Raw genomic sequence first — 21,365 nt, 5'->3', positions numbered from 1 at the left:
AGTGCCTGGCCACCAGAATCGCCACCCCTGCTGTCTTGGTGGCGCAAGAGGAGAAGAACTGTATCGGAAATTTGTGGGAGCGCAGCCTATGCGTGTCTTGTGGCAACAGGTGCGTTTCTTGAAGGAGGCATATGTCCGCGTGGGCATTCTCCAACAGGGAGAGTACTGCCCGTTGCTTGACGGGGTTGTTCAGACCCCGGACATTCAAGGTCACGACTTTAAAGGTGTAAGGAGGCATAGTGGATAGTGTATGTGAAAGCGAGGGCATTCCGTGCTGAGGTCATGGAAGGTGTGTGTACCCCCCCCCAGCTCAAGTAACAGAACGGCGGGCAAAAAATAGCATATGAACCCACATCCCTCTGCGCTAGGTAACCTGTTGCAAGCTACGAGCCCCAATGCGTCCGTGGGCTGCCTCATGCACCGTCCAGCCCCTCCCTTCATCTCTGCATGCACTCCCCGTCCTTCTCTAGTCAAAACAAGGTGAAGAAAGACAGCTAAAGCAATAGATTCCTGTACTGTGCACTGGACAACCCCTTCTCCCACACCCAACTCCCGCTTCCCACCCCAACACCCCCACACCCCAACGAGACCCTCCCCACCCCCCAAACCCCATTCCCACCTCCCCTCAAACTGAGTCAAAGGAACCATTGTCCAAGTCCGGCCCGTAACGGGCAAGTCTATGGAAAGTCACAAAAGTGGACGTCCAGCCACCACGCAGCCTCCGCTCCCCCCCCCCCACTCCCCCAGGCCCCCAAACCTGCAGTTCCAAGAAAGCGATGTCGATCTCCCCCCGGAGTACTTCTTAGGCGGTCAATGCAACTTCACCAGTCGCCGTTTCTCTAGCAACTCCTCTCACTGCACTATCCATTTCAGCCCGGATAGTAGGCGAGTCAGGTCTCGCCGAAGAAGCTGAATGCCGGCGGCCAGGGACTGATTGCCAGCCATCTCTGGTGACACGACGACGGCGTGGAGTGGGTGCGTCCTCGTCGGTTGCTGTGATGCCCAGTACCGCACAGGTGTCTTGAAGGGAGCGCAGCTGATGCAATGTACCGTTCCAGCGGAAGATGATACGGAAAGGGTGACCCCAAGAGTACTGAGTGCCATGCTCTCGCAGGAAGTCAGTCGCGATTTTAAAGGACTTGCGTTTCTGTAGAGTGACCACCGAATGATCTTGGAAAAGGGTCACTCTATGGCCCCTGAACTCCAGAGAAGACTTGGTGCGGGCCTCCCGGACGATTCTTTCTTTCAAGGGGTAATCCGGCAGGTAGGCCAAGAGGTCGGGAGGGGGCACCGGGGATCTACGCCGCGGGCCTACTCTATGCGCCCTGTCGATTCTGACAAGAAAGTCGGTTGGCTCATCCAAGATGTCCCTGAACAGGTCCTGCAGATAGCCCGCCGTGTCCTCCCCCTCCTCTCCGAGAGGAACACCCCGGACCCGGATGTTGTTCCTCCGGGAACGGTTCTTAAGGTCCTCCACGTGCGATTGAAGATCGATTTGTTGGTCTCGAAGCCTAATCACCTCCTGCTGAAGCTGCGTGAGTTCCTCATCTCGAGCATGTCCGGCCTCCTCTACGGAGGTCACCCTCTCCCCCAGGCCATCAACCTCTCTCCGTACCTCTCGCACCTCTCCCGCCACCTCCTGTTTTAGTGCCTGGAAGTCCTCTCGGAGGGAGCTGAAGAGCGATTCGAGAAAGGACCTGGTGACAGGCGGCTCCCCTCCACTCGCCGCCTGGGAGCTGCCTGACTGTCCCGGGGAGTGTTGTCCGCGGTCTTGCCGTGCGGTGCCCCTGTTCAGCATATCCGGCAGAGTGCGGTCACCTTTCTTATTCCATTTGTTACCGGCCATTTTGGGCAATGGACGGTGTGCCCCAGTCACCAATGGTGATATCTGCGTCCACTGCACCACCGAGCCACCAGCCGGCCGACCTGCCCTGGTATCCTGAGTCCTCTGCGTGCTTACGCCGTCAACCGCTGTCTGCACACTCCTGATCCAAATGTTCCCCGGGAGTCCAGCCGTGCGCGCCAGTCCCGGCCCAACCTCGGGCAGCGAGGGCGAGACAGGTCACTCGGAGCAAGGCACCACTCTCCCAATACGTCGAGCCGCCCTCGTGCACACCGACCACTTCCAGGGCCACACCAATGTCGTTCACCCCTACTCAGACCAGCCGGGAGCAAGACCTCGCGTTTTGCGATCAGATGTGTCCCGAGGTCAAGCTAGGCCTACTGCAGGCTCACCATGTCACAGCGTCACCCGTAGGTCTGGTTTAGTCCTCCGGTACTCCGGGCTCACAGGCCTTCAGTCTCTCCCAGGTAATGCTGAGGGGGGATCGGACGGAGTTGTCTCCACCCCTGCCGCCAGGCCCTATTTTATACTGATAGCACTGGGCCCACAGGCCGCGGCGTCGTGTAGAGTCCCCCGCCGGCAGGCCACTCAACCCTCTGCCGCCCAGCTAAGCGCCACTCCCCGCTTCCCTGATGGTATCGGGTCAGGGGGATGGGGTCCCGTTCCCCTTCTATGGCCGCTCACCGCTGCTGACGGGTCCACGAGCCTCCGGCCTCACCGGCCACCTAGGCGCTCACCGGGCGGCCGCCCCCTTCGTTGTTGTCCTCCGTGGGGCAAGGGCTCTTGCTGAGACGGCCCCCGCTCCGGGCCTCCAGAGCCCCCAGGCCAGATCCAGTCGCTGGCCCCTGGAGCAGTACCCCCGACCACAGGTGGGCTAGCGCCGATTCACTGCGCAGGCGGCTCCCGTCCAACTCTTCCCCGGCCCTCCGTGGGGGAAGCTGGGGCCCTGCAGGGATCGGCCGCGTCGACGGCAGCCAGGGACGTAGCTAGCCTCAAGCGGACCGACCCCGCTAGGCACAAGTGCTCGTCTCTGCTAGGCCGTCGGGGGGACCGTCTCTGCACCCTGCGCGGGTCCAATCAGGCCTGGGGCCTCTCTCGCCACTATTCGAGTCCTCCCTGCGGCCGCGACTCGGCCTCGTTCCGCCTCAGGACCCAGCCGTACACGCTGCTCCGTACACCCCCGACTCCGTGTAGCAACCAGCCGGGTCCTGCAGTAACAACAGCCAGACCCGACCAAGGCTTTGCACCACTCCGGGCAGTTTCGGCGGCCGCAGCGCAGCACCCCAGGCTCAGTCAGCTCCACAAGGCGGGCCCAGCACCACTTCCGGCCGGAGCCCTAGCCTTCGCTGATCCCGGCCCGGCGTCCAAGGTTTGCCGATGACGCCCTCAGGCTCTCCGATGATTCTCGGGATGAGACCCTCAAGTCCCCCACCCCTTCCGCCGCCGCCAGATAGCAACGGGGGGGGGAGATCAGCGATAATAAGGCTGTTTAGGGGCCCGGGTCGGAGGAGATCGCAGTAGGTGCGTCCACTCACTCCGCCATCTTGGCCACAACCCCCTGCTTCCTTAGATCAAACTATACTTTAAAAATGTATCATTTATTATTTGCTTTCTTTGAAATATTTAGGATTAGCATACTTAAGACTTGTAAGTTTCTTGACTGTTAATGTAAAACATAAAAAATAAAAATAGCTCTTGTATATACCATCCATGAGAAGGTTTATGCATCTTCATAAGCTGCACAATAATAAAAGTAATAATATGTCAGGATCTAGCCATCTCTCAGTAGTGGTAACTGTAGAAAACACAAAGGCTGTCAAGTGTTTTATAACCCCATTTTATTGACGCTGGGTGTAGAGTTATGGAACAGATGATACAAGGGATAGAACAGTGACATCACTGTAGTATGTGGGAAGGTGGAGTTGGAAGAAAAAAATAAAGGTAAAGTTAGGGAGGAGCTGTAGCTGGATATGTATTGAAGATTAAAGTGATTATTTCTTCAGATGATATGCATGGAGAAGTATCTTTACATTGGTGATGAGATGAGGACCCAGTCTGTGTGGAGAATAGACAATTTTAGCGTCTCCAACCCTGAATTGCAAGAAATGCAGATAAGAATCTCGGGAACTGACAAATATTCACTCCTGAATGAAATGGGAGTACATACTCCACATGAAGTAAGTCTTGCTAACAGGCTTGGATTTCAATGCAGAGTATTTAGAATAGACTGACACAATTGTTCTAATAACATTTGATATGCTGCAAGCTGCAACATATAAGACATGCACAGTGGCAGTTTCCTGCCCATGTGGCTGCACTCGATCATTACAAGCTGTCGAGCCTAGAAACTTCTCATCTGCTTGCGTTCAAAGAGTTCTGAGCGAAGTAACAATCAATAATTCACAAGGTAAAGGAGCATGCATAGTTCAACAAAATACATTTACAAAATAAAATCTACTTACTAAATCAAGTGTACATGTTATACCTCACAAATCCCTCACTGTTTGCCTTCTGGCGCCTTTGATGAATGCACTTGGCAACTGTAAAAGCGTGGAAATAGAAAAGGGAATATATGAACATCACAGAAGACAAACAGCTCAGAATTGACTAAGCCTGTTATTATTTTAGATTGTTGTTATAATTTGTTATATTACCTTATTATGTTAAATTTAGATTTTTAGACTATTATTTTAAATTGTTTTACATGCAATATGACAGATCAAAGCATGGCACCTCCTCCTCCATTCTTGCCAACTCCTGGGGATCCACCAGTACCATAGAAACAATGCAAAAAAGTGTTTTTTTAACATATATGTTAGACATATGAGGCAACACGTATGGTCCAATCAGAAAAAAAGCCATTCGTCTTTATCATTTGAGAATTGAAGGAGGAGATTATATTAGGATGTACCAGAAATATCCTTAGGGATGTATAATGTTCAACCAAACAACATGTTGAAATATCCTTACAAATGTTAGATTTGCAGTTTCCAACTAAGAATAATGTTGTCCTTGATCGTCACAAATTGTTTTCCAGAACACAAAGGATAGATGAAACCATTGCTTCTTACAAAGCCGCATTAAGGTGGTTAGCTTTGTCTTGTCAATTTGAACTGTCAACTGTCAAATGATTCAGTTCGTAAGGTGCGAAAATAATAAAAGAATAAAAGAGAAACATTTTATAAAGACCCCACCTTGGATGAAGCTATTTGAATAGATAAGCGGATAGAGTTAGACCATGCACCAATGTGTTTAAAGGAAATGGATAATTCTACTAACAATAAACTGGATAATGTGCATGTGGTGGAACGTGCAAATGTTGAAAAGAGAAAAAAAGACGAGAAAATCAAATGTTGTTAAAACGAATTATGAAGGAATTGTGAATGAAAATGATAACAGTGGTAGGGAGATAAAATGTTTTTATTGTGCAGCCCCTAGCTATATTCATTCTAGCACAACATGTGCAGCCAAGAGTGCAATATGTAGAAATTGTGGAAGGAAAGGACATTATGCAAAGATTAAAACAAAGATTACTAGTAAGAGGATACAGGAAGACAACCAAGGGGTTTATGAAATTTGTGAGAGCATACAGGAAATAATCTTGACTATAGATGAAAAGCCGGGATGTGCAGCTGAAAGTATTAGTGAGGAAGGTAGGACTGTGTCAGTTCTACATGAAGCGAAACTAGAAAGCATGGATAAATTGGAAAAACCTAATAGTCAGGTGTATATAGATGACAAGACAATGAAAATATTAGTGGATTCTGAGAGTTTATATAAACTATTGTCAGACAAAACATAAGGGAAAAAATTGGTTACGGATGTGTTTTCCACTGTTAAATCATTCATATATGAGGGTTATAAGCTATAGTTGAAAGGGATATAAACTTTAGGTATAGGAATCAGATGGATGACAATCAGATTCACAGGTGAAGCGGCAAGTATATGTGATCAATTATGGATCAGATCTACGGGGTGGCATTTCCAAAAATACTTCAATATTGTAACAAATCTGAATGCCAGAGAGCCAATCATGGTAGCGGAAAAGGTGGAAGTAGAAGAAATAATATATAAGCATGATATGAGGTAATTGCTTAAGGCATCACACCAAAGAAGAGTATAGTGGCAGCAGTAAAGAAACAAACCAACACCATCCTGTAAAAAAGAGTTAAAATCATTTATTGGTCCTGATGAGTACTATTCAAAATATGTAAAGAATCTCGCTGAGATAGTAGAACCATTAAGACTGGTAAAGAAAAATACTATGTTTGTTTGGAATGATGAATGTGAACATGCTTTTGAGACGGTGTAGGAGAGCATAGTGCAGGCACTTTGATGTGTCATTTTAGGTTTTATGTATGGGGAGTGGCTTTTAAAGTAAGAACCAATCATAAACCCATAACATATTTGTTCAAATGTGGAAGAGGGTTGGAAGGAAATGTCACACTACATATATCAAGATGGATGTTATCCATGTTAGATTATATTTTTGATGTACAATATGTAAAGGGGAGTAAAAATGTAGCAGCGGATTGTTGATCAAGAATGCCAGTGAGTGAAGTTGGAACTGTAGAGGAGGTGGAGGGTGAAATTGTATTTGGGAGAGATTTGGGAGAGATGGCGAAATTGCACTAAGTATTGACAAATGGATTGATGCAAGGGGAGAGGATTCCTTCATGAAAGAAGTGGAAGTCAAATAGTGCAAGGATGCACTGACAGTAGATTCCCGAATAAAGATATGAGTGAATTTACAAAGTGAAGAACAACTTGAGTATAATAAGAAAATTAATAAGAGGGAGCCCAATTGTTCCACCAAGTGGAATCCATTAACGCATTATTGACATTGCACACGAGGGTCATCCTAGCTGCAATATGACAAAGAGAATGGTAATTCAATCGTTATGGGGGCCTGGTATGGATGTTGGCATTGAGGAAACTTTGAAGAACTGTTATGTATGTGCTAGTAGCGATACAACTATGGTTGTGAGAAAACCTTTATTGGAATGTACAGAATTTCCAGAGAGACCATGGAAAAGACTGTCAATTGATTTCCTTGGTCCTGTGGAAAGGTTAGGATCAAAGTATAAATATATTGTAGTACTTCTTGATTATCATACAAATTGGTTTGAGGTGAAAACAATGGAACAAGTGAACACTTTTTTGAAGAGGTTTTTATGAATGAAGGGATACAAAAACTATTGTGTCAGACAATGGAGTCCCATTTATTTCCAAAGAAATTAGAATTTATTTGACTAGGATGTGAATTCTTCATGAGAGAGCCCTTTTCAGAACTCCAGCCAATGGTTTGGTAGAAATAATTATTCATTTGATACTTGAGCACATGCAGCTTTCTTTTGCCAATGGGCCTTCTTGGAAGAGACAGTTAAGGAAGCTGATTTGAGTTATAGGCTGACTCTTCATTGGGTGACACATATACCACCACTTGTGTCTTTGAAAGGAAGATAACCAGAAAGATACAAATGCCCTGCATGGTTGTGTGGAAAGGAGAGTGTATCGGTGGATCGAGAAGAAGGAACAAGAATAATCAGAGAAATGTTAACTAAGGAATAGAATACTATCACAAAAAAGGAGTGTGAAGAAACTTGACGTAGAGATTGGAGAATGGGTGGCCATAAAAAAGAGAGGAATAGTCATAAAGGGTGATAGCAAATATTCTATTCCACATAAGGTCACAGATGTTAAATAATGTTGAAGTTCTGGATGATGGCTCAACGTGGACTTTAGGAAATGTGTTTAAAGTCAACATCCAACAACAGGCATATGTGGAAACTAATAGTAATACTGTGCATAGGAAAAAATAGATATAATATGCATGAATGTTAGTCAAAGTAACAACTATTTAAACTATCTATATTGCACAGACAGGATACTCTTTTTAGGTAATGTAATTTCTGTTCAAATAAATGTGTATGGTCTTCTAGGTATTAAGGGGGATATATGTGCAGAGTTATGGAACAGATAATGCAAGGGTTAGAACAGTGACTTTACTGTAGAATGGGGCGGTGGATTTAGGCGAAAAGGTTGAACGAAGTGTGAGGTATGAGCTGTAGCTGAAGATGTATTGAAGATTAAAGTGATTATTTCTTGAGAGGAAATGTGTGAAGACTAATCTTCACACTGTGGTAGAATGAAAGCAGCAAAAAATGTAAGTATTGCATATACTGGAAGAGCTCTAAATAGGGAATGTTGAGTTGTGACAAGATGATCCATGTCCTTTAGCAAGAGCGGGAATTTGTCCCATTTCCAAAGTATACCAATAGGAGCCAGATAAAGTTAAAACCTAACCAACAGACGGGCAATTGTTGCCTTTCACCTTAGTGAGCAAATTTACCATGCCTGATTTCACCTCCGCTTGCCGAAAAATTATGCTCAATTCGCTGCAGACTGAAGAATTAGGTTCCGCCTTCAGCAGTGGGAAATAAAACAACACATGGAGTTAAGATTCTTAAGCTAAAGCTAAACTGCTTCCAGACCTGTCAGTAAGACAAGTGGTTTCTAATTCACGTAGAAAGTGCTCTAGGACACACATGAGGGAATGAGTGCAGAAACAGTGACTCCTGCATTTTATTCCCGAACATGTTGTAATCTTGTAATACTTGTTAATCCCTGTGTTAGACCTGGCATCTTTGGCGTGGTTTCCCATGCCTTTTTGGCCTCTACCTCCTGTATTTGTGATGCTGTGTTGGATTTCGTTTTTGCTGGTTTAGATGCTTTGGGCACTCTGCCACTGCTGATCAATGTCAGAATGTAGGTGCTCCCTGTGTAAATTGGTATTATGATTGGATATACACGATTGGCATATTTGTATCACCAAGAAGTCCCTAGTAAAGTGCACTGGGTGTGCCAGGGCTGGTGATGACAAATGCTAGTAGGCCTGCAGCAGTGATTGTACCACCCACATGTGTAGCCCTAAAATGGTGTCTCAGGCCTGTCACCGCAGTGCCTGTGTGCAGTCTGTGAACTGCCATGTCCTCCTGGACAGTGTCCCCACTGACCAGGCCTAACCCTTCCCTTTCTGTGCACATTGGTCACCCCTATGGAAAGCCCAAGGTACCCCCTTGGGCAGGGTGCAGTGTATGTGAAAGGTAGAGCATGTACTTGTGCAGGTGACATGCTCTGGTAGTGAATTAGAGCCATTTTCGTTTTTCCCTACTGCAAGGCTATCTTGCTCCATAGGCTATTATGGGGGATGCTGGCTACAGTGGCTACCAGCATATCTTCCCAAAGGAACAAGATAGGACATAAAAGTCTGGTATACCTGAACTCAGAATTTAATAACACATCTTTTAGGAAAGGTTGATTCTAAAATAGCAGCTAAAAGTAGTTGTTTTCATTTTTTAACCTCCTGGAGTTCCCCGATGTCTAAAGACTTTTCACAATATATTGCTCTATAAGTCCTAGCATATTATTGGTGCAGGTGAATTACTTTGGATATGGGCCCATCAAGCATATCCAACTTTGAGGACGAAAGTTCTTACACCTTTATTCAGGAGCATTGGTGCAATGGAATTTGTACTACGTAATGGAAACACAGGGTAATAGTGTCACTTCCAAAATGAATATGTTACATACCTACTTCTTAGACCCGTCTTACTATTGGCTAACAATTGAGAGAAAAGTCTTTAGAATTTAGCTTTTCATTTTAATTCTGAACCGGCTTGAAATTGCCAATCTAATTCATCTTTGTCAGATACAGGGTTTGCCACAACTTCAGCAGCATCGAAAACTCCAATATTTTTTGTTGGTGGAAATCGATTTATTCCTGAACGTGTATATGGATGATTAGCAACCTGTTAACATTAGATACTGTAATGGATACATTTGATAAAGCAAAGGTTTGTGCTTTCCTGTCTCGATCTTGCACTTTACCGGGTTTACATGTGTCTCATTCAGCCCCCAATGCAAAAAATTCATTAGTATTGTTTACTGTTCTTGGTTTGACAGAACAACAGAGGGTTATGCTTCTCAGCAGATCACCAATGGGCCAAAAGAGGTACTTTCCTATCCCAGTGGAGAATTTGGAGGTGGAGGTTAGAATACGATCAGCAGATGATGGCAAACTGTTTCGTGAAGAGTACAACGTAAGTTATTTTATTTGTTTTGGTGAAACAGTGATAAACATTTTTGTTTAATTAACGGTTGGTTATTTAGTTTAAATATAAATGTCATGTCTTCAATTAATCATTTATGTCTGAAAAAATGCAATTAAAAAACCAGGGAAAGTGAAAAGGCTATTTGGGTGATCGCTACAGAGCTAAAATGAAGATGTATTCTCCTTTGCTTGTGGGAGTGGGTCGCTGTTTCATCTTACCCAACTCAGGCTTGATTTATACTTTGGTGTATGGGATACTCAATCACATGACGGCTATCTCGTCCACTATATTACACATACCATTGGATATAACGTACTTTAATATGGCGGACGGGAAATCTGTTATGTTTGTGATGGAGTATCCCATCCCCCAAAGTCTAAATCAGGTCCACAGTCTTAATTTCTGAACTGCTAGTCTGTAAAGTGTTTTCCCTCTGTTTCCATGTTCTGTTTTATACCTTTTGGTGAACTCTATTGTATTGTAGTTTCATTTATATAGCGCTTAAAGCCTCTCATGAGGAGCAGATGCGCAGAATGATAATTTATTTGTTTTGCTTAATTAGAAGGATGTTTGAGTGGAGCTATCCGTGTTGTGTATGATGACTACAGCTGTGCTCTTATCATGTTGTATGCCCCTGTGCCATTATGTGTAGTGAGCAAAATGTGGGTGAGAGATGGGTTTTTATGCTTTGAGGTCACTGCTGAGTTTGGGTTGGAAGGGTGTGCATATGCTCAGCTGTCCTCGTGACAGTTTTTTAAAATGTTATATGTAAATGGTGGCGGCTACTCATACCATGTCATGTGCATGTGTAGCAGCGCCTTTGCGTAATGTGGAGTGAAAAAGCTAGACATAGCTGCACACATGGTCATGTCTACCATCATTGAGTGAGATTAGGGTTCAGTTCTGTTGAGATTATGATCCTTATGTCAGTGTCATCCAAGCAGCTCTTGTGATGCCGAAAGTGTATTTCTTTTATTTGGGTGACATTTCTCATCTGTTGAAAAGAAGCTAGGCTATTACTGCCTTCCTGAATTCTTGCATATTCTTTGGTTGTGTCGAGCTTAAGTTGCATTGTTTCCTGCTTGTATAAGGAAGCATTTATTCATGTAGAGTGGGATGAACAGACGTGATACCAATCTTGAGCAAAGGGTTTGATTCCATGAGCATCTCTGGAGATTTACTTGGATGATGCAATAGCGGCATGAACAGCTTTATGGGCACTGCAGAGTATGTTGAATATGAAGCATCTGGCTATGGGTAGCCAATAAAACACTTGAAGTGCTGGCGAAATGTGGTCCCGTATGCAAATATGTCTGAGTTGTCTTTTACCACATTTAGTATTCTTCACAATCTTCAGAGTAGTTGTAGCAGTTAAGTTTATTTACTTAGTCACAACAAGATACAGCGAGGCTGATGGTGGTCTGGAGCTTGTGTGGCACCTTAATGAGAGAGAATGCATTGAAGAGTCCACTTGGTGTGCTAAGCATTTCCTGTGACTTGACACACATTTTTGAGGGGTTATGGGGTGAAAAGGGAGGGTCCTGGCATAGACTGAAGTTTTGATCTTTCATCTTTCCCAGATTTATTAATTAAGCTGATGTTGCTGGAGGTGGGACTATGTATTGAGGACAGATGGGTGCAGGTTATCAGTTCTTCCATTCTCTGCATATTACTGTCCCTGTTTTAAAAGAGTTCTGTTTAAGGTAATTACTTAGCCTCCATGTGTTAACGGGTCAGAGACAGTAGTCTCTTCCTAACGTGTCATAGTCCCTTTCATTTTACAGGTTTGTTTTGATCCACGTGTTATCAACATATTTGCTGTAGGTATGTTGAAAGATTTGATGATATCTGTATGGACACTGAGGCAGGCCTTGAAAGCGAGTGGTGGATGATCAAGTATGGAGGTATGTCTGGGGAGGCATCAAAAGCTGGTAGCAAGATGATGATGGATCTGTTGGCTTTTAGATTTCATCCACTAGATGTCACAATTAGTCATTTCTATCTTCATCATGCTCAACTGCTCATTCAGCCAAGGGATCATAGACTGATGGCTAAGATGTATGCACTTTTGGATTTAGTCAACACTTTCAGAGAGCCACCTGTGGAGTTGAACCATTTCTGTTGTTCTATCAAGAGGTGAGATGGTCGAGCAATGAGAATGAGTTTGATCTGTTATTTTTAGGAGGTCCTATTCATCGCTGTTGCTGCTGTTCTTGCCTCCCCAGAACCTCAAAGGAGATGAGGTACAGGGCAAAAAATTGCCAAAACCCTGATTACCCCATGTCTCATCCTAACAACCAGAAATGGTTGCAAATTTCGATGAGGGTGGCTGTAGTACTTGGGCACAGTGTCATTCAAGCACAAACATTGGCCAGGCAATGTCTGACCGGAAAGCTTTGGATAGAAGGGAACTGAAGGATAAGGAAAGTATTTGCAATATTCTTCCAAGCTTAAATATAGATTAACACAGGAAGTAATTCCTCCGTGGTTGGGGCATAGTTATGTAAAGAAGCTCATTTTCTCACTTAAAGAGAATGGCTGGTGAGTCCCTTTCCTGAATGAACTTTGACTCATTTCTCAGCTCCATCATGAGCAGCTTACCAGACTATACCTTCCAGACCAAGAACTTAAGCAGGATTGAAAAGAACATTATTTTTTAAACTCATCTTCACTGACAGCTATTTTTGAAGCATCTTCAATATTAAATGAGTTATAGCCTGTGTGTGATTTTATTAAAGGCAATTTGTAGAGTTACTTTTAGAATTGTGACAATACCTGTACTCCCTACTTTGGTAAATTGACAAATAGGTACATCTCGTTAATATTGTTTTACCCATCATCCCATATCTACCTACATGTACTAAACCGAAAAGACATATTATTAAGTATGTACATAGAAAGGGTTTTTGGGTCTGCCCTGTTCGACCATTGCCTTTTTTCAACAAATTTCTGTCGGCCTCTGTTTTGAGACTTTGTCAATCAAATCTTGATTCATACCAGAGGAGTATTCATCTCTCACCTAATGCTATTGGCTGTTTGAGTAAAAAGAACAATTGACGGACAGAATGCAGAACAATGTCATACATTCACACCAGTACAGATATCTGGGCCTGACTCCATCGTTTTTTGCTCCCCATGCCATTCCAGTTTGGACCCAGCCATATGCAAATCAGTCTTGACCCTGCACCCAATGGGAACAGTCCAGCCAGAACTGCCAGACCAGGTTCTCCCTGGACTGGAAACAATCATCCTAGGACCGGTTTCGAGGGTCCTAGGGTTGGCTGTTTGAGTGCATGCATTAAATTCATGAGGTATTACTTTACTGTTATAGCTCTCTTTGCCACTCCAGCGGGTTCCCTCTTGCGTGTCTCACTCTAATACTCAATATGTTAGCACATTAAACCAAGACTCATTGGCTTTGCAAGTGTTTGTTTTTGTCTGCTCCCCAAACTAATGTGGATGTCGTTGTATGGTGCACCTTTTTTTCAATATAATAATGTGGCAACTGAGATTATTTTTTGTTTATCTGCCTTTCTCTTGTATATAAATAAAGGCTACCAATGTATCCAAAAAGTACAAATGTTTTTGTGAAAGTGTTTGTTTTATCGTCATTAGGCAAATCTCTTTAAACTAAACAGAGTCTCACTGTGCTTAACATTCTAGTAAACTTTCTTTCACAGCTTGAGTGACATAAAAGTTATGAATGCCTCATGAATGAAGTCAGGGAGTCTATTAATATTTGATTTTGTTGGTGCCTGCAACCAGAGCTGTTTAAATACAAATTAATTCAAACCAATATTTAAATATCTATTAGACAGTCGCTGGCAGTTGTTTGTGGCTTACGGCACCCCTTCAGTAAGTAATTTTCATGTTTGCAGTTAGTACACATTTTGACTGTATGTTTGGTTGCTGCTTATCTGTAGGAATGTGAATGTTTATGCCAATTAAGTAGTAAGCAAAAGGTTGAAAGTAAATCAATTATTGGTGCTTTAGCTACCTTGACAGAACTATAGTAGGGATAGCAGCTTTCGGTATATAAGTGTTGAAGCATAAAGCGTGGTAAAAATATTTATTATACGCTTACTCTCCTGAATACTCTAACCGTACTTGGCCCTTAATGATAAGTCAATCTGAAGCATTTCCATTAACCACAGAGGCAATGATCCTCTGATGAGTCTATCTCCACCGGTAGAGGGGTGAAAATTAGGATGGCCAAACTCCACTTTAGCTGTCCAATGAAGATCATTAATTGACTGCCCCCTTCCAAATTAAAGATCAAATTTAGGTACATTACTCTCAGGACCATGCTGTAGAAATAATGAATAGCAACAGGAAGACCCAACCTCCTAACGAAGTTAGTCAAGTTAGGATAATGCAAAGCAAAAGTTCTGCAACTGCAACACAAAACAAAATAAGTAACATCTGATGTTTTGTGAGAGCTCAACAATTCTCCATACTACACATTAAGCATTAGGAAAACGTTTGAATGGAAAAATCAACAGTATTCTATAATAGATTCAGACAGAAGTTTGATTAATTTGGTTATTATATTAAAGATTGAAAATTCATTGCCATGAGTAATTTCTTTAGAAGTTCAGTTAAGAATATCAATGTTTGTATTAAAACGGCAAACATGTAAGTAGGCTTTCTTGGATGATTATACTCAGAATCAATTACAAAGTTTCAGAGCCCTACCACCATTAAGGCGGAAGTATAGTTTATTGTCTCACAGGTCAGGCCCTACGAAGATGAAAAAAGAGTTCACAATTAAAGTCCATTAAGGGCAAGTCCATTAGCATAAACCAAGAAATAAAGGAATGAAAAAGGGAAATGGTTTGGCAATGAAGGTTTCAGCCCACCAGCTACCGATTTTAGCATCAGCAAAGCAGTTCAAAAGCAAAAAACTTGTTCAAAAATCATTCAGCATAGCATGCAGGGCTCGAGTAGGAAAAATCAGAATGGTGTCCGCCATAAAGAAAAAATCAATGGCATTGCCCCTTCTTCGGGGTTTCTTTTTTATAAAGTTTTTAAGATTGTCCCAAGGAGGTGGCTTCACACCACCATCGAAAGATTATCATATGTCCATTTTTGCATGATGCCACCTAGGTCATTTGCAACAGCAAGAGGTTTTCCCATGTTAGTCATGAGAAACAAAAGATTTGAAAGTCCACATAGACCTAACATTGGTGGAGAAAAAATACAAAGTTGCATTCTAAAGTAATAGCTGCAATCCTGTTCCCACAGGAATATTTCACTGTGAACATTGAAGAAACATTCAAGAATGTCGGGGTGTACACATGTACAGGACAAACAAAGCAGCATTTCACTAGTAGAAAATGAACCCTTGCCTTAGGTTAGGTCAGTATTAGAAAAAAGCATTTTGAAAAGGTCTTTAAGTTAGCATCACACTCTTAGGTTTAAAGTATTTTTATTAAGGCACAAAAACACGGGGAGGGGAGCAGGAGGTCAAGCAAACATACAGTACAAGAAGCGGAACGTTGCAGCGAGTCAGAAGAAAAATAGGGAGGCAGGGGGCCCCAGAGGGTAACAAGGCAAAGACATAGGCAATAAGGCATTGTGAACGACCCCCCTGTAGACCCCCACTCCCTAGGCAAGGCCGAGCCAGAATAGTACTCCGCTACACAGTAAGAGAGAAGCATACCGTTCCACCAACCCCCCGACCCCAGAAAAGAAGAAGAAAGAAAGCAAAGAAGGAAAAGCAAGAAAACAATACCCCAACATCCCCGTCCGAAAGTCAGCATTAGAAGCATATAGCCCCTCTTCCCACCCCCAATCCCCGGCCCCCAATCCACCCCCTCACTCCGCCGCAGCCGCCGGCGGCGTCAGCCTAAGGAGGCGCAAGTACCGTGGACACGTGAGCTCGTGAAATTCCGTGGACAGCAGTGCCAAAAAGGGGTGCCAGAGCTCCTCAAACTGGTCAACATTCCCAGCCACCGTTAGCGACATCTTCTCCATGCCCAGTACCTGCCAGAGCCTATGCAGCCAACCAGTGATAGAGGGGGCAGTGGGGGTGCGCCAGAGTACAAGTATGTTCTGAACGGCGGAGCCTAGCGCAATCGCAATCTGCCTGCCCCTGCGAGATTTCAGCGGATACATCAAGTCATTGGGGAGGCCTAGCAAAACATACGCGGGGAAGCGCGGAAGCTCGATCTCGAAATGCCTATCCACCTCATCTAAGACTTCCTTCCAATAGGCCGACAGCACCGGGCACTCCCAGAGAATGTGCGTGAGGGTGCCCTCCTGTCCGCAGCCGCGCCAGCAACCTCTATCGCCGATTTTGCGCATCTCATAGAGCCGCTCCGGGGTGTAGTACCAATAGGTGGACACTTTAGTGAAGGTTTCCGTCAGCCCAGTGTGGTATGCAGAGTGCCTCGCCCGATATGCAATCCTGTCCCACTCCTTGTGGCTCAGGGTCCTGCCCAATTCCCTGTGCCAGCGCTCCCTCCCTGGGTTATGGTAATGAAACGGCGGGGGTTGGAGAAACTTATACAGATCAGTGATCAGCTTGGCGTCCGAGGTCCGGGTTACCAACCATCGCTCATAGGGCGTAATCGAACGGGCAGCGACGTCACGCACGGGGGGTTGAAGAGCACAGTGGCGGACTTGCATGTAACGCAGTCTGTCCCCTTCCGTCAGGCCAAACTCCTGTCGGAGCTGCTGGAAGGGGAGCACGCCCTCCGGCCCGTAGATCTGGAAAAGCGCCCTGCAACCCGCGCTCACCCAGTGGGAAAAGGCTCCCGGCTCCATACCCGGAGTGAAGTCTGGATTGCCAGCAATGGGAGTGAACGGCGATGGAAAGGTGGTGAGCTCACGAAGCTCACACACCGCGTCCCACACTCTTAGCGGGACCCGGGTGATAAAGGAGGCGTAGAGATTAGGCGGGCGGTGAGTGCGCCGCAGGAACGGGACCTCCTGGAGGGTATGGCCTGCAACTGCCTGGTCTTGAAAGAGCCAGTGTTTGTCCGATTCCCACCGGCTCCACTCCACCAAATACCGGAGCTGCGCCGCCTGAAAGTACTTCCGGAGGTCTGGGACTCCGAGGCCCCCCGCCTCCGGGGCAAGCATGGAGAGGACCCGCTTCATCCGAGGCTTACGGCCCTGCCACACAAAGCGGGAGATGTCTGCCTGCGTCTGCCGTATCCAACCCACAGGGGGCTGGAGAGGTAGAGCGCGAAAAAGATACAGGATCTGAGGCAGTATCGTCATCTTCACCGCCGCGATACGGCCCAGCCACGAGAGCAGGCCCTTGTTCCACCGGCCGAGTTCCTCTTTGATCTTTTTGCCCAGAGAGGAATAGTTAGCTGCGACCATGGCAGGCAGGGAGGGAGCAAGCAAGATTCCCAGGTAAGGCACCGTGGAGGAGGACCACTGCAGAGGAAAGAGACTCTGAAGGTCCCGCCTGGTGTCGGCAGAGAGTGACACATCCAGTGCAGACGACTTAGTCATATTCATTTTAAAGCCCGCCACGCGGGCAAAAGCGTTCAGTTCCTGGACGCAGGCAGGGAGCGACCGCCTGGGGTCATCCAGGGTCAGCAAGACATCGTCCGCGTATAGGCTGACCACATGCGTGTATTGCCCCATCTTCACCCCAATAGCGTCCGGGTTATCGCGAATCCTCTGTGCAAACGGCTCCATATAAAGGGCAAAGAGGAGTGGCGAGAGAGGGCAACCTTGTCTCGTGCCGCGCTCAATGGCAAAGCTGCTAGAGCTGTGTCCATTGACACGCACTGACGCTGACGGTCTCCTATAGCAGTTAAAGACCATAGTGCGGAACTTCTCGCCGATCCCCAGTTTCCCAAGAACCAGCTCGAGATATGGCCAATGAACCCTATCAAAGGCCTTCTCCGCGTCGACCGATAGCAGCATCCGCTCCCCCGGGACGCGGGAGGCCTTTTCCAGCACGTGCGTCACCCTCTTCGTGTTGTCGACCGTCTGTCTACCGGGTACAAAACCGGCCTGGTCCGCTTCCACCAAACCTGGTAGGTGTAGACCCAGTCTGGCCGCCAAGATTCCCGTGTAAAGCTTGAGGTCCACATTTAGGAGCGAGATGGGCCGATACGAGCCGCACAGTGTCCGGTCCTTCCCCGGCTTGGGGATAACCGACACAGTCGCTGAGAGAAGGTCCGGTGGAATGGCTCCCGGTTCGGAGAAGGAGTTGAACAAGCGAGCCAGGAGAGGCGCGACAGTGGGACAGAAGGTCTTGTAAAACAAGGCCGTATAGCCATCCGGGCCCGGGGCTTTACCATGCTTTAGCCGTGCGATCGCGGTGATGACCTCCTCCACGTGAATGTCCCTCTCCAGGTGGTCCGCCTGGGTGGGGTCCAGGGCCGGGAGGGTCACGGATTCCAAGTAGGCCTCAGCCTCTCCCGGTGGGGAAGGCTCTGCAGCGTACAGCGCCTCATAAAAGGAGCGAAAGGAATCTGCCACCTCCGCGTCACCGGAAACCGGGATCCCATCCGCTCCCACCAGCTCCTTCACCACATTGCGTTGCTGCGCAGCCCTGAGCCTATGGGCCAGAAGCTTACCGCACCTGTCTCCGCCGGTGTAAAAGGCATGCTTCAGACGCAGCGCTGCATACTCCGCCCGATCTAGGTCCAACGCAGAGAGGAGTTTCCGTGCCGCCTTCAGCTGCTTCCAAACACGAGGGGCCCCTGTCCGGCGGTGAACCTGCTCAAGCTCCCTAACCTGCGCCGTCAGTTCCTCCCTCTTGCGTTGGCGTTCCCTGTTTTCCGCCGAGGAAATGGAGATAAACTCCCCCCTGACGACCGCTTTCAAAGCCGCCCACTGCGTTGCCAGGGACGTGTCAGAGTTGTTATTGTGGGTCAGGTAATCCTGGATGACCTCCTCCACTCGCTTCACCACCGATTTCTTATGGAGAAGCGTGTCCCGAAGCCGCCACATCCCTCTAGAGGGGGGGGCCGCCGGCCAAGCAAAGATTCCGGAAACCGGTGCGTGGTCGGACAGGGACAAGACCCCGATGTCTGCCGCCGTGGCGGCCGAACAAAGCGGTCCGCTCACCAAGAGGTAATCCAACCTCGAATAAGTGCGGTGCGCGTGGGAGAAATATGAGTAGTCCCTATCGGTGGGGTGCATGGTGCGCCAGAGGTCATGCAGGTCCATCTCCGCAATCTGGTCCCGTACCGCTCTAGAAAGCTCCCCTGTCTGCGGAAAGCGCTGGGCAGACCTATCCAGGGCGGAGTCGAAGACCATATTCAGGTCTCCCCCCAAGATGATATGGCGATCGGGCGAGGCAGTAACGTCCACCAACACAGATTCCAGGAAACGATCCTGGTGGTCATTTGGGCTGTATACCGAACCAACCGTAAAGGCAACACCTCCCAGACGCATGCGATACACTAGAAGCCTTCCCTTCTGCTCAGCATGTTTATGCGACACCTCCCCCCTGAAGGAGTTGGCTAGAAGAATGGCCACCCCAGCAGTCTTAGTCGCAGCAGAGGAAAAGAGTTGCGTAGGGAACTTGGCAGAGCGCAACCTATGGCAATCCTTGGAAAGTAAATGGGTTTCCTGCAGGAGGCAGATATCCGCCTGCGACCCCTCCAACAGGGAAAGGATCGCCCTACGCTTCACGGGGTTATTCAGACCCTTAACATTAAGGGTCACTACTTTCAGGGGCGGCATCGCCTCCAGGGAACCAACGCGCTATGCAGCGAGCAAGGGATCAGTGGAGGGGGCGCGCGGGGCAGGGGCGCAGGGAAGGCCAGAGGTAGCATCGCACATGTTCGGACAGCTTCGGACGGGACCCCCCCCCACACCAAACCAACAGTTAAACCCCCCCAGAACCAACCCATGGCAACCAACCAAAACAAAAAAAAACAGGAAACAACACCCCATAGTCTCAGTCTAGCCCAAGTGGGCGAGTCTGCAGAAAACAGTCAAGTGGACGTCCAGCCACACACCTCTCCCCCGCCCCCCCAGCCCCCCGCCCCAGCCCAGCATCGGTAAAGCTAAGAGTCTCTCCCCCCGGAGAAAAGTTAGGCCGTCAAGGCTACACCAGTAGCTTCATGCAAGTTCCTGGCCGCAGTCCTCAGGGCCTCCTCCATGTCCGCTCTGATGGTGGGCGAGTCTGGACGACTCGCCGTCGCTGACGATTGGCGCCTCCTCGATCTCCGTCGGCCCCGCCGCTCGGGGCGCCGCCATGCGGGTGTAGCCCCTTCCTCCTCCGTAGCAGTAAGGCCCAGTACTCCACAGACATCTTGTAAAGAGCGCAGCTGATGCAGCACCCCATTCCATCGAAAGATAAGACGGAAGGGGTGACCCCAGGAATAGGCTGTCTCATGCTCTCGCAGAAAGTCCGTAGCGATGCGGAAAGACCTGCGCTTCTGCAGTGTGATGGCGGACAGGTCCTGATAGAGCGCCACAGGTCTTTCTCGGAAGGTCAGCGGCTGCTTCCTGCGGGCCTCCGTCATGATGCGCTCTTTTAGGGGGAAGTCCGGCAGGAATGCCAGGATATCAGGCGGGGGTGCCGTTGACTGGCGCTGGCGGCCCACCCTGTGTGCTCTGTCAATGTGGATCGGGAAGTCCGCTTCTTCCTCCAAGATGTCGCGGAACAGGTCCTGCAGATAGGCCACTAGGTCCGTACCTTCATCCGCGGATGGAACACCTCGCACCCGGATGTTATTCCGCCTGGACCTGTTCTCGAGGTCTTCCGAGTGGGCCTGGAGCTCGACACATTGCTCCCGGAGGCGGAGGACGTCCTGCTGGAGATGAGTTATCTCTTCATCGCGACGTTGGGCCGCCGTCTCCACAGCATCGACCCGCTCGCCCAGGCCTTCGACTTCCCTGCGCACTTCCCGGACCTCTCCAGCCACTTCGGTCTTAAGAGTTTGAAATTCCTCCTTGAGGGAGCTGAACAAGTCCTCCATGAAGGACCTCGTGACTGGTGGCTCGCCCACGGCTGCGTCCGTCGATGCCCGGGAGGCCCCCGGGGACGGCTGTGCCCTGTCGCGTAGTTGCTGGGACCTGCCGAGCATTTCCGGTAAAGTGCGATCTCCCCGTGCCGCACCACGTCTCCCGGTCATCTTGGCCCCCGATGAAGCCCAGGGTCAGTTGCTGTAGGCGAGCGCCACCGCTCGCGGGCATTAGGTGTGAGGCCCTCGTCGGGGACAAGGGTAGTGCGTCACAGGCGACAAAATGGCGGCCCGGGCCTGGGCAAGCCGACCCCCGGGCCAGCAGGCAGGCAGCAACGTCCAAAGTGGAGGCCTCCAGCCCCGTACTCCCAGGGAGGGCAGCGGATGAGTCGGCACCAGGACGAACCGGGGCTCCCGTGTGAGAAGGGCGCAGGCAAGGGTCACTGGGCTCAGCTACACCAAGACAAGATGGCGGGAGGGTGGAGCCCAAGAAGGCAGCCCGGGCCAGCAAGTCCATGG

The 21,365-nt window shown here is 47.9% G+C and overlaps 1 protein-coding gene across 2 annotated transcripts in view; it reads left to right on the top strand.

Moving 5' to 3' along the window:
* The window catches only part of PTPRE (protein tyrosine phosphatase receptor type E), a 934,466-nt gene that overhangs the window by 619,135 nt on the left and 293,966 nt on the right, over nt 1–21,365 (top strand). For both annotated transcript variants that reach the window (XM_086922566.1, XM_086922567.1), the window contains one exon: nt 9,809–9,945. In XM_086922566.1, the coding sequence (XP_086778692.1) occupies nt 9,809–9,945 (137 nt within the window). The remainder of the gene's footprint in view (nt 1–9,808; nt 9,946–21,365) is intronic.

Source organism: Lissotriton vulgaris, chromosome 5 (genome assembly GCF_964263255.1).
Source record: "Lissotriton vulgaris chromosome 5, aLisVul1.2, whole genome shotgun sequence".
NCBI classification, from domain to species: domain Eukaryota; kingdom Metazoa; phylum Chordata; class Amphibia; order Caudata; family Salamandridae; genus Lissotriton; species Lissotriton vulgaris.
The sequence above is the reverse complement of the archived record's forward strand: the minus strand, read 5'-3'. Positions and strand labels throughout refer to the sequence as shown.